Source organism: Panthera leo, chromosome A1 (genome assembly GCF_018350215.1).
Source record: "Panthera leo isolate Ple1 chromosome A1, P.leo_Ple1_pat1.1, whole genome shotgun sequence".
NCBI lineage: Eukaryota > Metazoa > Chordata > Mammalia > Carnivora > Felidae > Panthera > Panthera leo.
This window is the reverse complement of record NC_056679.1, coordinates 53,046,934-53,073,754: the sequence shown is the minus strand read 5'-3', so window position 1 is coordinate 53,073,754 and position 26,821 is coordinate 53,046,934. Positions and strand designations below refer to the sequence as shown.

The 26,821-nt window shown below is 38.0% G+C and overlaps 1 protein-coding gene across 16 annotated transcripts in view; it reads left to right on the top strand.

Annotated features, from left to right (window-relative positions):
- The first annotated feature begins 5,734 nt into the window (after window positions 1–5,734).
- The window catches only part of RBM26 (RNA binding motif protein 26), an 83,122-nt gene continuing 62,035 nt past the window's right edge, over window positions 5,735–26,821 (top strand). For 5 of the 16 annotated variants that reach the window (XM_042928705.1, XM_042928696.1, XM_042928638.1 and 2 more), the window contains exon 1: window positions 6,087–6,233. In XM_042928705.1, the coding sequence (XP_042784639.1) occupies window positions 6,163–6,233 (71 nt within the window). In that variant the 5' untranslated portion in view covers window positions 6,087–6,162. Of the gene's footprint in view, window positions 6,234–13,775; window positions 14,049–23,154; window positions 23,177–26,821 lie in introns of those variants that run through there. The other 11 variants (XM_042928660.1, XM_042928649.1, XM_042928605.1 and 8 more) reach the window with 8 other exon arrangements.

Sequence of the window (26,821 nt, the reverse complement as noted above, 5' to 3'; positions counted from 1 at the left end):
TCTATTTTGTTTCACATGGCTAACCTGTATTCATAATTCACTTTCCTAAACCATTTAAATAACATACCCTCAGAGAAGCCATGTTTGAGCATTTCCAGTCTAAATTGCTCAAATGGTTATTTCCCTCCTTATAATACCTAACATAACTTGTAAGCATAAGTTTTTTCTTATATGATTATTTGTTAGAAGTCTGCCTTCTTTATTAACTTGTAAGCTCCTTAGGGCATGTATCATGTCTTTTTTATCTACCACTATATTCTCAGCAAGTAATGGCATGATGATATGGTATTGTCAGCAAGTAGAGCAGACCTTCAGGAAACATTTGTTGAACATTGCCATTAGAAAGGCCCAGTAGAGTTCAAGGGTTGAACACAGGAGATAAGAAAGTAACTGATCAAAGTACTCAAGGAGGCCACTGGGGATTACATTCAGAGCATTTGATGGAGGATAAAGTATATGTACACTAGAAAATAAAATGACAGGTACTAAATCAATGATGGACAGAGCAAGTCAAAGGCTTGTTAGAATGTATGTTTTGGGAGACAGTGTATTTTTTTTTAACGTTTATTCTTGAGCGAGCGAGAGAAAGACAGACAGAGCGTAAGTGGGGGAAGAGCAGAAAGAGAGGGAGACACAGAATCCAAAGCAGGCTCCAGGCTCTGAGCTGTCAGCACAGAGCCCAATGTGGGGCTGGAACTCATGAACCGTGAATCATGACCTGAGCCGAAGTCAGATGCTTAACCAACTGAGCCACCCAGGAGCCCCGGGAGAAAGTGTATTAAATTGAGTCAGGTAGTGATGGTTTCAAAGAAGTAATTGGGCCAGAAAGTATGGTTAGATTTTGTTATTAACTATGAATTTTTTTAATTTATGAAAACAGAATTAGTCAGATGACTTAAGTTGTATCATAAGTTGGGCTCTCTGGGGAGATGCTGAGATGAGTTAGAAGTACAAAAGATTTATTGCAGTGGCACTCGTGAAAGGGAGAGAGCGGAAGCAGGACTGGGCAGGGGGAGACATGTGACTGCCATGCAGGTCTGACAAAGCTTCTGTCTTCCTAATGTTGAGTAGGTCTTTATACTATGCTTGACTCAGTCTTTGGCTGAGGATGGGCATGGGGGAAGGGGCTGCCCTGAGAATAGTGTAACTTAAGTTTGAAACCTGAGGCAAACCCAAAGTTAACAGCCGGAGGCTATCAGCTAAGTACATGCCTTCAGCTGGGCAGTGAGTCCTTTCTCGAGGCAGAGCTGAAGTGTACCTGCGACTGCCATACATTATAGGATGCCAATTCAACCCAAATTAATCTATAAATTCAATAAAGGATTTTTTTTGATAAGCTCAACAATCTTGTAGAAAGTATTTGGAAAAAGAAAGGTTAATGTTTAGCTAAGTAAAATTTCAGGGGAAAAAAGAGCAAAAAGGAGGGATTTGCTCTAAGGCAGTCTGTAAGATGATGGTAAATATAAACAACATGGCACTGGTGTAGTCATAGACAAAGAGACCAACTAAGTTCAGAACCAGAGCCATATATAAATAGAAATATGATATATGACAAAAGTGGCATCAAAAATAAATGAGGAAGGGACAGACTATTGTGTATAATTACAGAGAAAAATTGGCTTGCCATCTGGAGAAAAATAAGCTAGATGCCCACCTTACACCAAATAAAGGAATATATTCCAGAGAGAATAACAATCTAAATGTGATTCTCTGGAGAGTAATGAACAATAAAGGAAATAGAAAATGTAGGATATTTTTGTGAAGTCAAAATGCAGGCTGAGTTTTTAAACAAGAGCCCAAAGGCAACACTGAGAGTGATAAGATTATATCCATCAGCTAGGAGAGAGAACTGGAAGAACCCAAGGAGGAGTTATGTACACTATACAGAATATTCCTAGGATGAGGGCAGCTAAGGAAACCACAAGGAGATATAAGTCTGTTAGGAAGTGTCATTATGACTTGCCTGTCCAAAATATTTTCCCCTGCCTCTACCTCCTTCCTATTTAAAATTAAGCACATATCCTTCAATAAACGTTTTTGAGCTCCAGACACTGTTAAGTATAGGAAGTACAAAGACGAATATGCTTGAGTTCTAGTCCTTAAAAAGTTCATAATCTAGTCAGGGAGACAGAGCAGAAAACTAAATGTTTTAACTCCTATCCTACAGGTAGAAACCAAGAGGCATCTACCTTCGCCTAGGACATCAGTGAGAAGCTGGGTTTTTTGTTTTTTTTTTAATTAAAAAAATATTTTTTTTTATTTTTGAGAGAGAGAGAGAGAGAGAGACACAGAGTGAGAATAGGGGACGAGCAGAGAGGGAGACAGAATCCGAAGCAGGCTCCAGGCTCTGAGCTGTCAGCACAGATGTGGGGCTTGAACTCACAAGCCACAAGATGATGACCTGAGCTGAAGTTGGACGCTTAACCGACTGAGCCACCCAGGCACCCCGAAAAGCTGGTTTTTGAGCAATGAGGAAAGTCATTCCAGGCAACATCACTAACAAAGAAACAGGACTTTGAAAGTTTATTGGAAAATGTTAAGTAGGTAACCTAATAATGAACATTCTGAAATGTTTGTTATTGAATGCAGAAAGTACTTTATGGAGATTATTTTCGTCTTCCCTTAGCAGCATTGATGATCACACTAGCTAATGATCACCTTTGAAGGCACAGCCAAAGAAGTACTAAAGTGATAAGGGGTAAATGTTAATGGTTAAGAAAGAGAAGCATGCTGCAAAGCACTGACGACTAAGTGTGGAGTAGTAACAACTGTATAATGGATTTAGAGGAGGAAGAGGTTGCTGTCAGCTTCATTGGTCAGGGAAGATCTCATGCAAGTGGCAAAGCTTCACTTAATCATTCAAGAATTGAGAACTGACTGTATATATCAGGAGCTATGCTTGGAGCAGGAACTTCAAAACTCAAAACTATAGTTACTGAAGGACAGATAATCAGATACTTGCAAAAAATAAAGCAGTGAGTGTTATGACAGAGGCAAGCATAGGCTGATGTGAGAAAACCTCAGAGGGACTCTTGCTTTAGAGCAGGGAGGTCAGGGATGGCTTTCCAAAGGTGATGCTGTATGCACTGAATTATGATGGATGAGTAGGATTTCATCAAGTGAAAGGGAAGGAAAAACATTCCATTTAGTGAGAGTGGCTCCATTTAGTGAGAGAACACACCTCCCTCAAGGAACATGGAATAATAGCTCAAAGTAATGGCTGAAAGGCAGTGAAGGAAGTTTCTTTTCTTTTTTTTTAATATTTATTTCTGAGAGGAGGGGAGGGGCAGACACACACACACACACACAGAATCCAAAGCAGGCTCCAAGCTCTGAGCTGTCAGCACAGAGCCCCTTGCAGGGCTGGCTCGAACTCGTGAACTGTGAGATCATGACCTGAGCCCAAGTTGGACGCCCAACCAATTGAGCCACCCAGGCGCCCCTGTGAAGGAAATTTCTAAGGCAAATAGGTAGAGATTTGATTATGAAAGGCCTTTTATAGAATGTTAAAGAATTTGGATTTGTATCCTGAAGACAACATGGGAGTTGATGAAGATTGTAAGCAGGGAAGTGACATGATTAGATTCAAGTTTTACAATGATTACTATTAAAGGCAATGATGATAAAGGCAATTGAAGATGAAATGATAATGGGGGCAGCCTAAGAGGCGGAGAGATTAAAAGGCTGTTGCTATTATTTATGGAAAATAAAAAAAGACTTCAAACATATACTAGCAGTGGTACTAAGAATGGGTAAGGTTTGAGCAGCCAGAGAAAGAAGTAGAGGCATTCCTTGTAGAAATGATAGATATAAATGTTTGCAGAAGGGGAGGGTGAGCAGGTCAGTTTGCCTGGAGTATACAATATTTGACAGAAGAAAAATGATTAGCTTTTGGAAGGCTGGAGCAGAAGGCCAGGTCCGGAACAGTTGGTGATGAAGTTGAAAACAATGCTGGAGTCAGCCCGTGACAAACCTATCAAACAGGCTAAACAATTAGGATTTTGCTTTTCCCACAGCAATATTAAATTAAAAAATCACTTTTATTGTGGTAAAATATACATAAAATTTATGATTTTTATCATTTTTAAATGTACAATTCAATGACATTCAGTACATTTACATTGTTGTGCAACCATCAACAATGTTCATCTCCAGAACTTTTTCCACACCCCAAACTGAAACATTTTACTCATTACAGAATAACTCCCTATCCTCCCCTACCGGCCCAGCACTGGCAACTACCATTCTACTTTGTATCTCTGGGAGTTTGGCTACTCTAGGTAGCTCGTAAGTGGAATCATACAATATTCGTCCTTTCGTTTCTGGCTTATTTCACTCAGCTAAATCACTTTAATCAACACCCTGATTATTCAGTGGTTGAATTCTAATTTCATTCTACTCTACATGCTATATTTTAAAACAAATGTCTAGCTTTCTTGATAATCTTTCCCACTTATTGCTTAAGGACACTTCAATCTAGCAAATTATAAAAAAGGGCTCCTAAGGGCAATTTTACTCTACCACTATCTATCATTAAAGAGCTTTTCATTGTCTACTTACTCTAAGCGTCTTTATATTGCAAATTATTTTCATTTCATTATAGTTTTACAGGTACTAGACCTTTTGCAAAATCCCACCTAGTACCTTTTTTTAAATTTTATTTTATTACTTTGAGAGAGAGCGCGTGCGGGAGCAGGGAAAGGGCGGGGAGAGAGACAGAGAGAGAGAGAGAGACAGACAGACAGACACAGAATCTGAAGTAGGTTCTAGGCTCTGAGCTGTGAGCACAAAACCCAACGGAGGCCTTAACTCGTGAACCGGGAGATCACGACCTGAGCCAAAGTCGGAGGCTCAACGACTGAGCCACCCAGGCGCCTCCTACCCCGTCCCCGCCCCCACCTCCACCTAGCACCTTAATGATAGTAAATAATAGCAAATAGACCAATTCAGGCAGGATCCAAACTTCCTCAGAAGGGAAGTTAATTTAGGATGCTGATATGAAGGCTCTGTCTTTTGATACTATTTATTTTCCCTATCTGTGACTGAATCGGCTCTACATAAAGAGAATTAAAAACACACTGTTCTTATCTTTAGCCAGGGAAAAGTCTGAAGTTTCAGATGCTTGAAAACTATTAGAGAACTAGTAAGATTATCTCACCTTTCTTTTGGGGCATTCCTAGATCATTACTGTCCTACCATCAAGTTGAGTAATTCTGGACAAAACACTAATCCTCTGGAAGTTTCACTGGGTTAGATTATACCAGCCTGTGCTTCCTAACCTTGTCCACACCACAGCACACACTATACGGTATTGCAGGACACTGAGATAAACGGAGGAGGCAGTACAGCACACCTGGAACCCACTGGCCGCCGTGCGTCCTCGCACAACGTGTAGACGCTCTCAAGGAGCGCTCCAGTCCGCAGGTTCGTTCCGGCTGATGCGCCACAGCCGTCTATACACAGGACGAGTGGGGCTCCCGCTGTTTCTGAAGTCAGAGGCCTTTCCCTCCGCGCATAAAAATAAAGTCTTTATTCCATAAGCGGACCAAAGCGTAAAAAGGCACAAAGGCCTCAAACGAGGCAAATACGCAAAATATCAAAGTACCGCACTCGCCCAGCGCGCTCTCCGCCGAGCTTACGTCTCTTCCCAGCAGGCTCCGGGAGTCACCGCGAGACTTCATCAATTCTCGCGAGATTTATCGGCAGCCATCTTCTTGGGGGTGCTGGGAGCCGGGAAGACCCCCCGAATCGTTCCCATTGAGCTGCCCTTCGTCTTCGCTTTCTTCACTTTTGCCTGTTCTCCGTTGCCAACACCACCTGGTTCCGAGGCTGAGAGAAAGCTCGGATCTAGGCGCGTGTCGACCTCCCGGTCCAAGAAGATTTGCTTGGGTGGAGGGAAAGGGGAGGGCTCGGGCAAACCGTTGCTGCCTTAGCTCGGGCCGGGGTCCGGGGACGGGGAGCTCCTGGCACCCCGTGGATTCGCGGCCTGCGACGGTACCCGCAGAGCTGTTCGCCGATCCGGGCTCGCGGGAACTTGCCACCGGCGCCTCCCACCGCGGCCCACGCGGGCGGCGCGCGGAGGAGGGGGCGGGGGCAGCGGCGGCTGTAGCGGCCGAGACCTGGGCGGGCTGAGGAGTGTGACGGGCCTCGGGGCCGCTGTGGATGGTTTCTAAAATGATCATTGAAAACTTCGAGGCACTCAAGTCCTGGCTCAGCAAGACTCTCGAGCCCATGTGAGTATCCGGGGGCTATCTCCTTGCAGGGATGGAAGTGGGAGATAGGCGGACACATAGATCTGTGCAGTTTCCCCCAAGTGCCTATGATGGAGGCCGAAGCGGTGAACGGAGGTCCCAGGGTTTTTTTGTTTTCCCCTTCTTTTCCACCGTCGCTCCCAGGTTTAGGAGAGCCTGAGCTGATCTTTATCTTATCACCGAGTTGGTCCTTGAACTGGTATCTTCTCTTGTTTTCCCGTTATGTGTAGATCGACCCCATACCGCACACACATTGGACGAGGGCCCCCAAATCGGTTTCCTTTCGTTTAATGAATCCAATCATAACGTCTTGCCCACAGACTAATATACCTTGTTTCTTTAAGTGGAGTGAAATGGCCCTTATTAGGGATTAGGGCAGTTGTAGTGCAGGCCACTCACGTTTTACATAAATACAGTCCCTGAAAGAAAGGCCACGTTTCCCATGTGCTATCTGGCTCATCCGCACCTCTTCTAACTGATTGAAGATGTAACAGGTGCTAAGGTACCCAGTAAGATTCCCTTTTCCCACCTACACGTTTGTTAAGTTGGAGAGGAGGAAGAAAATGTTATCTATCCATATGGAATATTTAGCAGTTTTAAGTGGGTTGCTGTAGATGGATTGTGTGTGTGTGTGTGTGTGTGTGTGTGTGTGTGTGTAGGTTTGTGTCTTCAGGGTGCCGGAATGTTTTAGATTGAAAAAATGTTTTAAGGATTTGTCTTTACAGTAATACATACAAAATATATCTTGATCTAGGTGCTTTATCAAGATTGGTTGATTTACAGTAAACAACTTAAAATATGGAAAGTCCACTCATTTAATGAGTTTATCCAGTGTCTGCTATGTACGCTGGGAGGCTTTGGTGATAGAGCTTTTAAATTCCGAAGTTGACAAGGCAATAATAAAGGAGTATTAAATAAGATAACTTCAGATAAAAATAGGAATGGCGGTTGTAATAACATAGGATCATATAAAAGGGTGATAAGAAGACTTCTCACACGAGTTAGCGTTTGAACAACACTTAGGAGAAAACCATCTGTGTCAGAGTCTGGAGAAAGACTTTTCCTTGCAGAAGGAACAGCAGGTGCAAAGGCCCTTTAGCAGATATGATCACAGTGTGTTCCAGGAAGACAAAGAAGGCAATGTGACTGCAAGGAACCTTGTGATGGGGGTGGGAGAGAATGGAAGGACACGAAATTGGAGAAGTTGGCAGGGCAAATTATGTAGGATTTTCTAGGCCATGGTCAAGAGCTAGGATTTCATTTATAATGAGAAGACCTTAGATAATTTAAAGCAGGCAGGGACTGGTTTGAACTCTTTTTTTTTTTTTTTTAAAATATGTTTGTTTATTTTTGAGAGAGAGAGAGAGACAGAGCGTGAGCAAGGGAGGGAGGGTAGACAGGGAGACACAGAATCTGAAGCAGCCTCCAGGCTCAGAACTGTCAGCACAGAGCCCGACGGGATCCTGACCTGAGCCACGAGATCATGACCTGAGCTGAAGTCAGATGCTTAACCAACTGAGCAACCCATGTGCCCCTCATTTGATCTTGGTTTTTTTTTTTTTTAATTTTAATTTAATTTTAATTTATTTTATTCTTGAGAGAGAGAGGGAGATACAGAATCCGAAGCAGGCTCCAGGCTCTGAGCTGTTAGCACAGAGCCCGACGTGGGGCTTGAACTCACAAACTGTGAGATCATGACCTGAGCCGAAGTCGGATGCTTAACGGACTGAGCCACCCAGGCCTGTTCTTGTTTTAATGCTGCCTGCTTTGTGGAGATTAAGGGGGCAGGCATTAATGTGAGGAGACTGTTCTGAGGGCATTGTAGGCAGAAATGTGAGTAGTTTGTATTAGAGTGGTAGTGGAAACAACAAAACATGTTTTATAAGTGGATCTGATAGAACTTGCTGATATTGATTGGATGTGGGAGATGAGGGAAAGGGAAAGCAAGGATGATGACTAAGAAGTTAGCAACTGGATGGGTGATGATAGAGAAGGCTGGGAGAACACATTGAGGGGAGGATGAAAGATAGTTGGTTTTGATCAGTAAATATAAAGTGTTTGTTATACATCTGAGTTAGATGTCAAATAAGTTGTTGGGTTATGAGTCTAGAACTCAGGTGAACACTAGAGAAATTTGGAGTCATGCAGATAGTATTTGAAACTATGGAGTTGTGGGAGATTTCCTAATTAAGAATGTGTTGATAGGGAAGAAAGGAGGGCCAAGGTCTGAGGTAGAAGGTTGAGATTTATGTTACTAAAGAAACAAAAGAGGTGAGTTGTCAACTTGATGGGATGTTACAGAATGGCCGAAAAGGATGAAGGCAGATAAGTGGCCCTTAAGTTTGGAACGGTAGAAGTCATTGGTAGCCTTAGCAAAACAGCTTCATTGAAGTGGGGTGCTCTAGATCCCTTATTTCAGCAAATGGAGAGAAAATATGCAACAGTGTAGTGTAGTAGTTGAGAGGACAAACTTTGGAACCAGAATGGCTGGCTTTGAATATCGTCTCTGCCACTTTGCCAGCTGTTTAAAATTGGGTAAATTACTTAACTCAGTGCCTCCTGTTTCCTCATCTGTATGGGGGAAATAATGAATATGTATTAATCTTTGAACACTGCCTGGCTTGTAATTAGTGTTCAATAAGTACTAGGTGAACAGAAAACTTAAAATGTTTTAAGTTGAAATAGCATTCCTTTTTAAAAAAACTTTTTTGAATATAGTTTACACATAATGTTACATTAGCTTTAGGTATACAATATGGTGATCCAGTATCTTTATATTTTATGCCATAATCTAAAAGAAGGTTATTTATAGTTACTTCATGTGTATGCTTATGATTTTTATTCAGTTTTAATAAAGCATGTTTCAGGTATCATATAGCTTACTCAGATGACTGTAGCACTGCAGTCATTACTGGTAGAATAAATAAGGCACTGCCAGCTAGAGTACAGCCTAAACCCTGGTAGGAATTGGAATTGGTCCTTTCATAATGTACACTGCTGTGGTAAAATTGAGCCCTTATCCAAGTTCCTGTCCCTTTAATTGCATTTCAGATGAATTCTTGGTAACTTTGAAAGCTAATTCCAATTATTTAAGATTTGTGGTTTCTAACCTTGGTTTTGTGAAACTTTAAGGTGTATTTGTTATCTGAAAGAATTTTTTTGTTTTACTTTAAAACTATAATTGCCAAATAGCACCTGTTTGAAGGAGAACATTTGAAGGACCAAGGGTAAGATGTAACTCAGAACTTGTATGGAACTATCTAGCTACTCATGCTAGTAAAGCATCTCATGGTTTTGGACTTCCTCTGCATTTTGAGTATGTTAATTCAGCAAACATTGAGTACTTAATCTACTTTGTACTGAGCGGTGTGTTAGATATTGGGGATAGTGGGAAATGAGCGGAGAGGACTATCTTTGTATTTTTTACCACTTAGCAGGGAAGACGTGTTGAACAAGTAATTACAAGGCCAGTGAGTGTTACTAAGTCCAGAATGCTGTCAAAATATATGTCTGGGAGGTCAGGAAAGGCTTTGCTGATATGGTAACATTTGATCTTAGCCTGCAAGGATGAAGAGCAGTTTGCTAGGCTAAAAAGATGGGAATGATGGAGAACTGTGAAAGCATCCTAGGTTTTGAAAAACAGATTGTATGAAAGCCCAAAAATGGAAGAAAAAAAGTGTCTTGGGGAAATTGAAACAAGTTGGAAAAAATTAAAAAAACCAAAGGGAAGAATAGCAGTGGATAGCTCAGAGAGAGAAGCAGGAACATTCAAGACTTTGTTGAGTCATGTTAAGGATTTTGGATGTTAATTGAAGGATAGTGGGAAGCCAGTGAAGGGTTTTAGAAGCCAGAGAGTTTTCAGATTGACATAAAAGCAAACACGAAATCCAGCCTGGTTGCACTGTTTTGGCATGAAATGAAAGTTGGCAGATCTGCATTTAATATGATTGTAAGGTCTGTAGATATGTCAGGGTTTTGAGTTTTGTGGGTTTTTCACATAAATTATTGAAAATGTAGGTGTTAAAATTGGCATCTTAAAATACTTAAGATTGATACTATATTCTCAAAACATTTGCTTAGTCATGCTTGCTAATAATAAAATGAAATTAGATGTTGGTGTTTAACATTCATTTCTTTTTGCTAATTTGAAGTCCTGGAAAAAATTTTAAGCTTTTTTTTTTTTTTTTTTTTTTGATGTTCGGTTTTTCTGTTTTTGTTTTCTAAACAGAAAAGATTTTCTGCTGTGTTCTAAGACGTTTTTATGAGTTTACACATCACCAAGTGTGGTAATTTAATAAAATTATGGACTTTTTTTAGCTGGAGGGAAGCCTTAAAATCAAGTAAAAATAAACTCCTTAATTTTTCAAAAAATGGAAAGGCAGATAGACTTAATGATGTACCCTTATTTTGTGACCTTAATAGTAAAGAACACAATGCCTCGTTTTGTCCTCCTGCTGCTGTGTAGTGCTGTGGAGGTAATGTGTAGTGGAAAGAAGCCAAGCTTTGATCCATGTGGACTGGTGTTCACATCTCAGTTCTGCCACTTAGTGAGTAATCTAAGCAAATGAACCTCCTCTTTCCTTACTGGTATAATAGGTAGAATTATACTTCTTCTGTAGTTGAAAGAATTGAAACACATTTTTAAGAGTTTACCCCTTCGACCTTCCTTAAATACTACCTGATTAAACACAAATAGGTTACATTACTTGCTACTGTTACTATTATCACTACCACTGCTGCTGGCGCTACCCACCTGTATTTGCATACATTGTTGAAAGGTTTTGTATTACTTCCAAGTTCTATGAGGTAAGCACTGTTACCTCCATTTTGCAAGTGATGCCACTGGGGCACTGAAGCAGGAAGTTAAGGTACTTGTCCAGAGTCACACAGCTAGCTATAGCAGGTGACTAAACAGTAATTTAAACTCAGACTTTTTTGATTGTAGAGCCATGTTCTTAATTTACTACTACACAATACCATGTATTCTTTCTTGTAACTGTATGCACTTTTTACTGTTACATTTTCATAATACTAGCTGCAATTATAAAGGAATAAAGTTCTAAAGTGTCATGGTTATCAGTGCTTTACAGTGTAAGAAAGAAACCTGTTCGGGAACTTTTGTAGTCTTTCTCCCTTCACTCACACTTGTTAACTATACCTTTCTCACCACGTTAAAATTATTTTTGTTCCTGTTTTACAGGAAGAACTGAAAGGTGGTGTTTTTACTCCTGAACTTTATTCCTGTTTCCCTCCTTTGATCTTTCTCTTTTTACAGACACTTTTGGGCATAGAAACTCACTTTCCTGGTCTTTAAGGAAGAAAAACTCAGCAACAGTAGCAGTGAAAACAAAAAAAATAAAATCATACTTCTAGTTACTTTTATACTAGCTTTAGCTTTCTTTTCCTTTTACTAGTAAATCTAGAAATAGTAGTCTTTATTTTTTCATTCATTTGCCCCAACTATTTACTTCTTAATCCCTTGTCATGTAGTTTCTTTCTGTTTATATTCAAACCAAATTGCATATTTCAGTGTTACCAATTTATGCTAATTAAGTGTAGAGATTTTTATATAAATTTTATATTCTTTGTCCTATATGTATAACATTTAACAATGTTAATGCTGCCTTTTTAACATCACATATCTTGAATCCCTAATGCATTGCTTCTCTTTCTTCGCAAATCAGCCCTACCCTTTTTAGTTCTTTTTCTTGCCTTTTAATTGTATTTTTTCAAGTTCTGTTTCCATGCCTTTTTTCCCTCAACTGTTTCTACTCCTGTCCTCTCTTGCACATTCATTTCCATGGATGGTTTCTATTATAATCTGTGCCAGTGGTTCTTAAAAACCGTGTGTGTGTGTGTGTGTGTGTGTGTGTGTGTTGTAGAGTCTTTGAAAGTTTGATTAAAGACTTCCTTCCTTAGGATATTGCATATGCTACATACACATTTGCATTGAATTTCAGAGCTTTTCCAAGAGAACCTCTAGTTTCTGCATTACTTTTTCACATATGTACCTTTAGACTTGATCACTCTTCAAAGCCTTAACCTCTTATTCCAGTTGCTAGCTAAATATCCACCTCGTTCTCCCATGAACTTCAAATTACATTTCTGAGAATAAATGTTCTCTGAATTCACTGATTTCCATTTCATTTCCTCAGATTTTCCAGGCTTGGAATTTTATTTTTTGGTTTTTCCTTACTTCATTCCTTTCCTGCATCAGTTAATCATTTCTTTCCTGTTTTTTTTTTTTCAACGTTTATTCATTTTTGAGAAACAGAGCGAGACAGAGTGCACATGGGAGAGGGGCAGAGAGAGAGGAAGACGCAGAATCCAAAGCAGGCTCCAGGCTCTGAGTTGTCAGCACAGAGCCCAGTGCAGGGCTCGAACTCACGAACCGTGAGATCATGACCTGAGCTGAAGGTGCCCCTGTCTCTTTCTTTTAATAATTCTTAATAATGACATTGCTCAGTAGGGGGCCTCACACTCCTTACCTAAACTTTTGGGTTTTTTCTCCCCTCTAGTTCCATCCTGGATGCCCAACCTTGTTTATTTCTTCTTGTCCGATCAAAATCTTTAGCATTTCTAAATAAGTTGCGTACATTTAGACTTGGCTTTCAAACATATACAGTAATCTGCTTACCTTTCCAGTTTGTATCTTCCTATTTTTTGTGAGTCTTAATTTCAGCAAGGCTGAACTTTCATTGTGATTCTGTATCATCACATTGTTTATACTGTCCCCTTTTCCCAACTTTTAGAATGTAACATTGAGCACTTATCTTATGCTAATCATTGTGTATTCATTGAATGTGAGCTAGATTCTGTTATCACAGTTTTAAATATGAGGAGATTGAGTCTTAGGAAGATTAAGTAATATGCTTCATTCATAGCTAATAAATGATGGAGACAGGATTTGAAACAAGACATTTTGATATCAGACCCTTGTAGATTATGATATACTGCCTTTCTCTGTTTCACTTATATATAAGTTGAAATCAAAGGTCAAGGGTGATTCTAGTTCTTCCAGAAAGTTATTTATAAGATCCATCCATTTGGAAGGCGTGACATGATTCTCCGCCTAGAACTAGTTTGTGTCGATTGTGACAGTCATCACTTGCACACTTGTTTAGTAATCCTTACTTATTTTAGCTTCATTATTAGAATCTCAGGTTCTTGAAAGTAGACTCCAAGTCTTAAATTTTAAATGTCTTCCTGTTGTGTACAGCACCCAGTACAATACCTTGTGTGTGGTATGTTTAAATGCACTGGTTGATATTTGTAGTTTATATAACCATAACCTAAGCAGAAAGGAGTGTAAACTATAAAATCTGCCATACTTTAGGGGCACCTGGGCTTTCTCAGTTGATTAATGTTCCCGCTTAGAGGTCGTGATCTCACGGTTTGTCAGTTCAAGCCCCGATTCGGGCTCTGTGCTGACAGTGCAGAGCCTCCTTGGGATTATCTCCCTCCCTCTCTCTGTGCCCCTCCCCCGCTTATTCTCATTCTCTCACTCTCTGTCTCAAAATAATAAACAAACTTAAAAAAAAGAATCTACCATACTTTAGAATTTTATTTCAGAGCAGCAGATATATGAGCAGTTTGAAAAGTTATTAATCCCTGGGTCTCTTTCTCTTTATTTTTACTTCATAGCATCTTCAGATTATGTAAAGCTTAAGTGATTTTTTTTTTTAGGGGGAAAGGACAGTGAAGAGTATTAATGACATTTACTCAAAGCATTTTTGAATACTGTTATGTGCAAGCTGCTGGCCTCCATGGAGCTGCCCGGAAAATAATTAATATATGGTAATTCTAGTCTAATGAATTTTACAGCTGGTAGAAGAGTTTTTCTATAATTAATTATTGGCTAAAATATTTTTCATTGCCTTCTTCATCCCTTTAACATTTGTTGAGTTGACTCATCACCACATTTCACTGCTGCATAGCAACTTGGCTTTTCCATGTGAACACTGACTAGTTAAAATGGATTTAGCATTTTCTATATGTTTTAGCACTTTCTTATCTTGGGCTTATAATGTTTTCAAATAAAATTATTCTATATGCATAAATCAAGAGACAGGGATAGTATTATTAGCAAAACAGAAAATAAGATATTCCAGTGTTTGGTGTCTAACATCAAGAATGACTAATTCAGGCGTGAGCTAAATGGTTTCTAGGAATTTTTTGTCTTCCTCCTGCTTCCTTAGCCCCAGAAACTAGAGAATGAGAGAAATGAGTGGAAGGTATAAGCCCTCCCCTACCAGACTTACTTACTTACTCCCATTACCTCTTCTCAGTGGAAAAATCCTTGTTAGTCTACAAATAATAACCTCAAATTGGTAAAAGTTTATTTTTAACTTGGGGTCATATTTACTATTGTATATGTGTATGAAATAATGAAATTCACTTGAAATCTGGTACTCAGTGATTCTTGAGCTATTTTACCAACATACAAGCAAATATGTTTATGTATTATTCTTTCTGCTTCTTATATAATTAGTATCATACTTGGATGTCATTCTGTATAATCATAAAAATGTTGTCTTTTTTTTTTAAGGCTGCATAGTATTTCAGTGGATATGCCATAATTTAACCATCTGTATTGATGAACTGAACAAATACTATTGTAGTGTGTACATTTATCACATGACACACCCATATATACCCATCACTTAGGTTCTGCTGTTAACATTTTAGTGTACGTGCCACTATCCTTTGATTTATTTCAAAGTAAATTGCAAATGTCAGTGAATTTACCCCTAAATACTTATCATGCATATCATAAGAGTTCAGTATTTGTAATTTTAAAAAAGTTGATATAATTTATATACAGATCTTAAAGTGTACTCTTTGATAACTTTGACAAATGCATACATCTTTGTAACTCAATTCCCTATTAAAATGAAGAACATTACCCTCATTCTGGAAAGTTTCCTCATTCTCCTCCCCATACTCCCATCTATCCATACAAACAATCACTATTCTGATTTTTTTAATTTACTATATATTAGTTTTGCCTATTATGGAACTTCATATAAATGGAATTTTAAAATGAGTACTCTTGAACAAGACTTGTTTTTACTACTCAAGATGTTCTTGAGATTTATCCATATTGTTGCAAATATCTGTAGCTCCTTTTTATTGCTGTGTAGTATTCCATTGTCCAATGCATGCTGTGTAGTTATAATGCCCATGCTATTTTTAGTTTTGACTAGTTAATTGGACACAGTTTTTGTTTTTAATTAAAAATAATACATATTTGTAATAAAATTCGAACAGTATAGAAATACAAACTAAAAGTGAGTCTTCCTAGCCCCTTCTTGATCCCTGTACATAAACACATAATTGTATGTATATAAAAATATACATGTATTATGTTTATTTAGGTGTGTACAGTTGACCCTTGAACAACCCTGGTTTAAATTGCATGGGTCCATTTATACATGGTTATTTTACAGCATTTTGGATGTATTTTCCTAATAACTCTCAACATTTTCTTTTATCTAGCTTTATTGTAAGAATACAGTATGTAATCATATATAACATACAAAATGTGTGCTAAATGACTGTTTCTGCTCAGGTCATGATCTCACTGTTTGTCACATCCGTGGGTGGCTCATTCAGTTAAGTGTCCGACTCAGGTCAGGTCTTGAACTCAGGGTCATGAGTTCAAGCCCCACATTGGGCTTTTCCTGTGCATGGAGCCTACTTTAAAAAAAAAAAAAAAAAAGAAGAAGAAACAAAGATATTTGCAGGAGTCAAAAGTTATACACAGATTTTTGACTGTGTGGGGTTGGTGCTTCTAACCCTTGTTAGTTCAAGAGCTGACTGTAATTTTTTAACATAGGATAATTTTATTCATTTTTACTGTAACTGATATTACAGGTAACAGACGTTCTACATATCCTCTCATATGAGTATATTCTTAAGTAGTTTCCTGTGTTTTTTTTTTTTTCCAGTGGTTCCGTAGTATTATGTTCTGGGAATATACTATAATTTGCTTTTTTTTTTTTTTTTTTAATTTTTAATGTTTATTTTTGAGAGAGACAGAGTATGAGAGGGGGAGGGGAAGAGAGAGGAAGACACAGAATCTCAAGCGGACTCCAGGTTCTGAGCTTTCAGCACAGAGCCCAATGTGGGGCTCAAACTCATGAACCGGAAGATCATGACTGGAGCTGAAGTCAGACACTTAACCGCCAGAGCCACCCAGGAACCCCTATAATTTGTTTTAATAGTGCTTTATGTAAGACATGGTCATTACTTTTTAGGAAAAAAACACCTTAGTGGGGTGCCCTGGTGGCTCAGTCGGTTCAGCGTCTGACTTCACCTCAGGTCATGATCTCACGGTTTGTGAGTTCGAGCCCCTGCTTGGGATTCTCACTCTCCTCTCTCTCTGCCCCTTCCCCACTTGCACTTTCTGTCTCAAAATGAATAAACAAACTTAAAAAAAAGGAAGAAAAACATTAACTTATTTTCTTAAAGTATTAAATTCCTGCACATAGTTACAAGAAGGAAAACTTCCCAGAAGGCTTTGAAATGAAAAGTTAAAGTCCTCTTCATATTTCCTACCCTAGCATTGTTAATATGTAGTGTTTATACTTTTAAAACAGCTGATTCCAGTTTTATTGAGTGATTCTTCCATAGTTTAGCCATATTCTTGTCATTTAGTTCATGTCCTAGGTTTTTTTTTACTTTATAAATAACTGCAATGAACATCTTCCTGTATGTAGTTTGTTTCTTTTCTCTTTCTCTCCCTTATTCTTTCCTTCCTTTCCCTCCCTCTCTTTCATTCTATATCTTTCTCCCCTTCCCTCCCTTCTCTTTTTTCTTTGTTTCTCCTCCTCACCCCCCACTCCCAGTCTCATTAGATAATTCTTTTCCAGATGTCACCTAATGCTGCTGTTGGAGGCCTTTTTAACATTAAGAGATGTGAATTTGAAAGCTTAACCAGGTGTACTTTTGGTGGTGGTGGTTTAAATCCAGTAGTTCAGATGAACTTGTTTTATGAAGTTGCGTACTGCGTTGTGGCAAGTAATTTCTCTAGTTTTCTTGCCTCAGCCATTTAAAAAGTGACAGAAGGAGAGATAATATGTCTATAAATTCTGGTCTGTTTTTGCTTTGTAACTTTCTGTGTCCTGCTATTCCTACACTCCCTGCTTCTATGCCTACATTCCCCAGTTACTACTTTTCCATTGCTTATGCAATTTCCATTGCTGGCAATTAAAAAGTTGCTATGAAAAAACGTCTATACAAACCTTAAATTTAAGATTCATACAAATCTTAAAAAGTTACTGCAAATGATAAATAATTGAATGATTACAAATTATGCATATAAGCATTAAAATATGCAGTTCAGCAGGTCATTTGTTGCTCTTTGTAATAGTTTCTTTTAATTGAATAAAGTTGCTGAGTAACTTTGTGTAAGTTTAAGGTATAAAGCATGTTATTTTGATACATTTATATATTTTCATATGTATGATTGCCAGTGTAGTGATACTTATCACATAATTATAATACAATATTATTGTCAGTGTCCATTATGTTGTGAATTAGGTCTCCATGACCTATTTACTATTCATTACGAGTTGTACCCTTAAACACCATCACTCTTATCTCCCTTCTCCCCCCACCCCCACCCATTCCCTGGTAACTATCATTTTACTTTGTCTTTTATAGAGTTAACTTTTTTAGATTTCAGTGTAATGTGCTGAAGGTCCATCCATGTTGTCAAAAAGGGAAGATATCTTCCTTTCTTGTGGCTGAATAATATTCCATTGTGTATATGTACCATATCTTTTTTATCCTTTTATCTGGCCACGGACATTTGAGTTCTTTTCAGATCTTGGCCATCGTGAATAGTGTTATGATTAAAATGGGAATTCATATATCTCATCAAAATCCTGTTTTCGTTTTCTTTGGGTATACACCCAGAAGTGGAATCATTGGCTTGAATGATAGATCTTTTAAAATTTTTTGAGGAACTTCCGTGCTACTTTTTGTAGTGGTTGGGCCAGTTTATGTTCCCACCAATAATGTAGAAGGGTTCTCTTTTCACTACATCCCTACCAGCATCTGTCATTTCTTGTCTTCTCAGTGGTAGCTATTGTAATATGTGTGAGGCAGTATCTTGTTGTTTCTGCATTTCCCTGATGATTAGTGCTATTTAGCATCTTTTCCATGTGTCTGTTGACCATTTTGATGTCCACTTTGGGCAAATGGCTGTTTAGTTCTCATTTTTTAATTGGAATGTTTGGTTTTGTTTGTGTTTGAGTGACCGTGTTCTTATATCTTTTGGATATTAACCGCTTCCAATTTATGCTTTACAAAAATCTTCTCCCTTACTGCAGGTTGTCTTCATTTTGTTGACAGTTTTGTTTGCTCTGCAGAAGCTTTTTAGTTTGATGTAGTCCCACTTGTTTGTTTTTGCTTTTATTGCTTTTGCTTTTGGTGTCTGCTTCAAAAACTCATTGCCAAGACCTATGTCAAGGAGTTTATCACACATATTTTCCTCTAGGAGTTTTATGGTTTCTGGTCTTAAGGTTAGACCTTTAGTCTATTTTGAGTTAATTTGTGTATATGGTATAAGATACTGGTCCAGTTTTATTTATTTATTTTTTTGCATATGGCTGTCCCAGTTTTTCCAACACCATTTTCAAATTACTATTTTTATTTTGAGAGAGAACGTGAATGGGAGAGGGGCAGAGAGAGAGGGAGAAAGAATCACAAGCAGATTCCACACTGTCAGCACAGAGTCCCCACATGGCGCTCCATCCCACAAACCATGAGATTGTGACCTGAGCCGAAATCGAGTTGGATGCTTAATCAGCTAAGCCACCCAGGTGCCCCTCCCAACACCATTTATTGAAGAGACCATAGACTGTCCTTTCCCCATTGTGAATTCTTGGCTCCTTTATTATAAATTAATTGACCATTTGTGTGTGGGTTTATTTCTGGGCTTTATTCTGTTCTGTTGATCTGTGTGTCTGTTTTTATGCCAATACCATGCTGTTTTAATTACTACAGTTTGTAATATAGTTTGAAATCAGGGAGTATGGTGCCTCCAGCTTTGTTGTTTTTTTTCACAAGATTGCCTTGACTATTCAGGGTCTTTTGTGGTTCCATACTAATTTTAGGCTTATTTTTTCTATTTCAGTGAATAGAATATATAGGTTATATATATATATATATGTATATATATATGTGTATATATACGTATATATGTGTGTGTAATACATATATATAATGTATATATACACATATATATATATCTTATAATAGAATATATACATTATATATTTTTTCTATTTCAGTGAAAATGACATTGTAATTTCTATAAGGATTGCACGAGCTATAGATTGTTTTGGGCAATGATGGACATTTTCACGATATTAATTCCTCCTGTCCATGAACATGGGATGTCTTTCCATTTGTTTCTTTGATTTCTTGTATTTTTTGTTGTACAAATCTTTCACTTCCTTGTTTAAATTTATTCCTATATATTTTATTATTTTTGGTGCTGTTGTGAAAGGGATAGTTTTCTTTACTTTTCAGATGATTCATCATTAGTATAAAGGAATGCAGCTGATTTCTGTATGTTGATTTTGTGTTCTGCAACTTTACTGAAATCAGTGATTAGTTCCAAAAGTTTTTTGGTTGAGTCTTCAGAGTTTTTTTTTTTTTAAATAGATAAAATCATGTCCTCAGAAAATAATGACAGTTTTACTTTTTATTTTCCAATTTGGATGCCTTTTACTTTTTTGCCTAGCTTAATTGCTCTAGCAAGGACTTCCAGTAGTATATTGAATAAGAGTGGGCATCCTTGTGTTATTCCTGATCTTACAAGAAAAGCTTTCAGTTTTTCTCCACTGAGTATAATATGAGCTGTGAGGCTTTCCTATATGATAGCATTTATTGTGTTGAGTTCTGGCCCTTCTCTACTCAGCCTGTTAAGATTTTTTATCATAAAGGGATATTGTATTTTGTCAAATGCTTTTTTTTACATCTATTGAGATGATCATGTGATTTTTGTTTTTCATTTTATTGATGTAATGTATTACATTTGTTGATTTGCATATGTTGAACCATTCTTCCATCCCAGGGATAAATCCCATTTCGTTATGATGTATAATCCCTTTAATGTGTTCTTTAATTTGGTTTGCTAATATTTTGTTGAGAAACTTTGCATTTGTATTCATTAGGGATGGTAGTCTGTAGTTTTTTTGTTTTTTTGTTTTTTTTTGGGGGGGGTATTCTTACCAAGTTTTGGTGTCGGTAATGCTAGCCTCATGAGTTTGTAAGTGTTCCCTCCTCCTTGCTATTTTGGAAGAGTATGAGGAGGATTGGTGTTAACTCTTTAAATGCTGCTTGGAATTCTCCAGTGAAACTGCCTGGTCCTGGAGTTTTCTGTGTTGGGAGTTGTTGATTACTGATTCAGTCTCTTGTTATTCAGATTTTCTATGTCTTTTTATTCAGTTTTGGTCAGTTGTATGTTTCTAGGAATGTATACATTTCTTCTAGGCTATATAATTTGTTGACATATAATTCTTCATAGCAGTACTTTAAAATTTTATGTATTTCTGTAATATGAGTTGTAATGTTTTTTCATTTCTAATTTTATTTTTGTTTTTTGAGCCTTCACTTCTTTTCCTCTTAGTCTAGCTAAAGGTTTGTAAGGTTTGTTTGTCTTTTCAAAGAACCAGGTCTTCATTTCATTGATGGTTTCTAATGTTTTTCTGGTCTCTATTTCATTTATTTCCACTCTTATCCTTACCATTTTCTTCTTTCTGCTAACTTTGGGCCTAACTTATTCTTCTTGTTCCTTGAGGTGTAAATTTAGGTTGTTTATATGAGCTATTTCTAATTTTTTAATACATGCATTTACTGCTATAATTTTTCCTCTCAGAACTGCTCTTGCTGCATCCACAATATTTGATATATTGTGTTATTTCATTTGCTTTGATGTAATTTTTTATTTCCTATTTGGTTTCTTCTTTGATCCATTGGTTTGGAAGTGTGTTGCTTAGTTTCCATATATTTGTAGATCTTACTTTTCTCTTGTTGGTTTCTAGTTTCATACCATTGTGGTCAGAGAAGATAGTTGGTATGAATTTAGGCTTCTTAAGCTTGTCATGATTTGTTTTGTGGCCTACCATATGCTCTGTGTTGGAGAATGTTCCGTGTGCACTTGAGAAGAATGTTTATTTTGTTTATTTTGTTAGATGGAATGTTCTATATGTCTGTTAAGAACACTTGGTTCTGAAATGTGGTTCATTCCAGTGCTTCCTTGTTTATGTTCTGCCTTGATAATCTTTCCTTCACATAGTGGGATATTGCAGTCTCTCATATTTACTTACTGTATTGTCTGTTTTTCCTTTAAGATTTGTTTTAGTTGATTCATAGATTTCAGTGCTTAGGATTTGGGAATGTACATATTTACCATCGTTATATCTTCTTGATGTATTAACCCCTTTATCATTATATAATGACCTTCTTTGACTCTTGTTACCCTTTTTGGCTTGAAGTCTATTTTTTTTTCATGTATTATGGCTCTGCTCACCTGTTTTTTTTTTGTTTTTGTTTTTGTTTTGGTTTGTTTTTTTGTTTGTTTTCTTAGAATATCATCTTCTGTCCTATCACTTTTCAGCCCGTGTGTCATTAGAGTGAAATGAGTCTCCTATTGGCAGTATGTAGTTGGGTCTTGTTTTGTTTATCTATCAAGCCACTTTGTGTTTTGCTTTGTTAAGTTTATTTTGAGAGAGACACCCATGCATACAGGGGAAGGACAGAGGGAGAGAGGGAATCCCAAACAGGCTCCATGCATGGCTTGATCCCACAAACCGTGAGATCATGACCTAATCAAGAGTCAGATGCTCAGATGATTTGAGCCACCTGGGTGCCACCACTTTGTGTTTTGATTGGTAAGTTAATTCATTTATGCTTAGGGTAATTATTGATATGTAAGGATTTACTACAACCATTTCATATTTTTCCTTCTGGTTATTTTGTTTCTCGTTTTTCCTTTTGTTTCTGTTTGTAAGTTGGTTTTCCATGGTGATTTGCTCAGTCTCCCGTTTTTTGATGTTTCATGTCTATGCTGTAGATTTTTGCTTTGTGATTACTATGAGGTTACACAAAACATTTCAGAGGTAATGAAGTCCTTTTTCTGCTAATAAAAAATTTATCTTCATTTGCCTATAAAGGTTCTATCCTTTTACTCTTCCCCTTTTATATTTTTTTGATGTTGTAAGTTATGTCTTTTTATTATTTATTTATTTATTTATTTATTTTATTTTTAAATATATATATTTTTTAACGTTTATTTATTTTTGAGACAGAGAGAGACAGAGCATGAACGGGGGAGGGGCAGAGAGAGAGGGAGACACAGAATCGGAAGCAGGCCCCAGGCTCTGAGCCATCAGCCTAGAGCCCGACGCGGGGCTCGAACTCACGGACCGTGAGATCATGACCTGAGCTGAAGTCGGAGGCTCAACCGACTGAGCCACCCAGGCGCCCCAGTTATGTCTCTTTATATTGTGATTTCATTATCAGGAGGTAACTATAGTTATTTCTTAATACTTTCTAAAATCTATGCTGTAGTTAAGAGTTTAATATACTATCTTAAAAAAGAGTTACAGTATTCTAATATTGAGTATTCTGAGTATTTATTACCTGAATCAGAATTTTCTGTACTTTGGTCTTTTCATTTCAGCTTGAGGCACTCCTTTTAACATTTCTTACAAGTATGTCTAGTGATGGCAAACTCCCTCAACTTTTGTTTGTCTAGGAAAACTTCTCTTTATTTTTCATAGCTCAAAGATAACTTTGCCAATGGAGTATTCTTGATTGTTTTTATCATTCAGTGTTCTGAATGTGTCATTCCATTCTCTCCTGGCCTATAGAGTTTCTGCTGGGAAACCTGCTGATAGCCTTATGGGGTGGGGTACCTTTGTAGGTTACTGTCTTTTTTCCTTGGGCTGCCTTTTTAATTCTTTATTGTTGACTTTTGACAGTTTTCATACAATGTGTTTTAAAGAAGTTTTTTTTGTGTGTTGGTATAATAATGTGTTTTGTCAGCATTGTGGAGTTGTATCCAGTTCTTTCCCTGGGTTTAGAAAGTTCTCAACTATCATTTAAGTACACTCTGTGCTCCCTTCTCCCTCTTTTTTTTTTTTTTTTTTTTTTTTTTTTTTGAGATACGCTTATTATGGGGCTTGAACTCAAGACCCTGAGATCAAGAGTCTACTGACTGAGCCAGCCAGGCACCGCAGGGTTTTTTTTTTACTTTTTAAAAATCTTAAATCTGGGGCTCCTGGGTGGCTTGGTTGAGTGTCAGACTTTGGCACAGGTCCATGATCTCATGGTTCAGGAGTCAAGCCCTGCATTGGGCTCTATGCTGACATTGCAGAGCCGGCCTCAGATCCTCTGTCTCCCTTTCCCTCTGCCCCTACCCCTCCTCTTTCTCTCTAAAATAAACATTTAAAAAAAATCTTAGTTTTTTCTCGCCTTCCACCTGGATCATTTCTATATTACTATCCTTGAGTGTGCTAATTCTTACTCTTCCATATGATCTGTTCTGTTTCCAGGGTATTCTAATTCATTCTTCATATATTCATTTCTTCACCCCAGAATTTTTTTTTCTTTTTTTTCGAATTTTAACCTGTCTGGCAGAATACTCTTGTTTGTTAATTTTGTTCCTGGGATCATTTATTGCCTTTCTGAGTTTTTGAGTGGCTCATTGAATTTCTTTGTAATAGCTGTTTTATAGCTGTTTTATAGTCTTTATCAGTTAGATTACAATATTTCAAGACCTTTGGGTTCAGTTGCTGGAAAACTGTCATTTTCTTTTGTGATTTCATATTACAGATGGAAAGTGCCTCTGCTCCATTTGAAGTAGTGAACACCTTTCTTATTTAGGCAAGGTTTTGTTTACTTTGATTCTTAGAATTCAACAGATTTGTAATTAGGAGCCTTCATTTTGTTTTCCAGAAGGTGGCACTATAGCACAAGTCTTTGGTTTCTCTTACCAGAACTAACTCATATTAAGGTTGTAAGCAGATGCATTAAAAGGAAAAAGAAAAAGGAGCAAAGGTGGCTGCAGAGCTTGAGGAGAGGTGTATATTTAGCACTTGGGGCTTTGGGTATGCCAGGGGCCTGCTGGGGAATCTTCAAGGTGGGGTGGGTACCAGAGGTCCATGAGTTATTCTCTTACTCCCCCTTTCCCCCTCCTCCCCCTGGCAGATAGCAGGAGACACTTTCCTTTGCCTACTTCCCTTTCCTTCTGCTGTTCGCAGGCACTGTGGTCTCTCTTCAGAGAGAGCAGCTGGGTTTTGCCACTACTGCATGCATGGTCAGGTAGACAGACTCCTAGTCTCCCGCCTTTACCTTCCACCTCCTGTGCCAGAAAGGCTTGCTGGCTTGCTGCTGGACCAGCCACCACCTTCTTTGCTCTTCTTGCAGCCTCTCTGGTTCAGTCCAGTCACTTTAAGGTGCACAGATGGATAGATCTCTCAGGTGTCCTGGTATCCTGTGTGGAGGTACTTTTTTTTCTCGTTTGGTTATGGATGTCCAATTAGTTGTAAAGCAAAGAGGAGAGAAAAAGGGAATGACTCAGGCTACTGTGAAGCTGATGATTGTAATACAGTTTAAAATGTAGTAAGTACTTTAAGATACGTAATTTAGGACTTCTTTGGGGCATTTTATAAGAAATTGTCAATGTGTTATATGTTTGTACTGTTTTTTAAATGATATCTCCAATTCTTTAAAAAAAATTTTTTTTAACGTTTGTATTTATTTTTGAGACAGAGAGAGACAGAGCATGAGCAGGGGAGGGGCAGAGAGAGAGGGAGACACAGAATCTGAAGCAGGCTCCAGGCTCTGAGCTGTCAGTACAGAGCCTGACGCGGGGATCGAACTCATGGACTGTGAGATCATGACCTGAGCTGAAGTCGGACGTTTAACCGACTGAGCCACCCAGGTGCCCCATGATATCTCCGTTTCTTATTTTACTTTTTCTTTTTTTTTTAATGTTTATTTATTTTTGAGACAGAGACAGAGCATGAATGGGGGAGGGTCAGAGAGAGGGAGACACAGAATCCGAAGCAGGCTCCAGGCTCCAAGCTGTCAGCACAGAGCCAGACGCAGGGCTTGGACTCACGGACCGTGAGATCATGACCTGAGCCAAAGTCGGAAGCTCAACTGACTGAGCCACCCAGGCACCCCCTTATTTTACTTTTCATAAAGTTTAATTGTTTATAATAGGAGACAGTGCAAGACACAGATCCCATTTTGAAAACTGTTCATAAACTTTCAGTGACCAGTCTATGAAGTTTTTCATGCACCTTCTCAAATTGGATTGTGTTAAAGTTTTGATCTTCTGGTTACATTAAATAGCCAAAATTGGAAAAACCATTCTGCGAGGAATTATAACTATTCATTTTGGTTAGGAAGAGTCTTTTGAATCTAGCTAGCGTTTGTTGGTTTCAGAGTAAAGAATAGGTTTTATTGCCATGCTGAAATGTTTGGACATTTGGGGGACTAGGTTATGGAATACTGGGGAAGATCAAGCTGGGGAGTAACTTAATTAGATCTTTTTTTTAAAGAATGATACTGTGGTGTGTAGAGATTTGATTAGATTGTAGCGTTTTGGAGACATAATATTAGTTAGCAGTTTTTTTCTTGTAGCTTTAAGAGTGAGTTGTGAATGCCTGAACTTGGACTTTGGCAGGAGGTACAAAGAGAGATGGTGATATTCTTGGGAGAGTCTGTACTAAATGTATATGAAGACCATATCAGCGGTGAGGGTATAGGAGGAAAAGGCAATGAGGAAGGACTCGTCAGTGTGCTAGGAGATGTTTTATTGACTTTTTTTTGTATCTGTGACAGATCTTTAAACTTGTTAGTACACCTTTATATGTGTCATAATTGGTCTCGACCTAAACTGAGAGTTGTTTTTTGTGAGTTTTTGTTGATAATGCTCTCGATTTAGTATACGCTTACATAATGTGATAATCAGTAGATATTTCTCAACACATTGTGGTCGGGTCTGGGGTAAAGGTAGACATAGTTACCTAGAATTTCTGTAGGGGAAACAGACAAGCATACCAAGAGTAACAATTTAATAGTGATAGAAATATGTGTAGATCTTAAGGTCTGGCAATTTATAAAATGTTTCTACTTGGTTGAATTTCGTTATTATTTATCTCTCCCAAGGTGTTAAAATTTGCTCATGAGTGTTCAGAAAGGGGGATTCTATGACTGCTATTTCTATTGGATAATTCTGCTGCTTCTTGGTCATGAGAGAAAACACTTCCTAGCTTCTTCCTTCCTTAGTAACTGAAGGAATGAAGTACCTCAGATTTGGTTTATAAGTAGGTAGAATGTGAATGAGTAACTGAAGGGGATGCCTTTGGAGGCCAGAGTCCTTTCCCAGAAAACTCAACTTTTCCATGAATTGGAATGTAAAACATGTACTGAAATGTGGGGTTTTATTGTGGGCTGCCATATCAGCACCTCACCTCCAGTCCCCACTTTTCTTTTAAGAAAGAGTTCTGTGACAACATGCTATAACCACACGTGTCTGT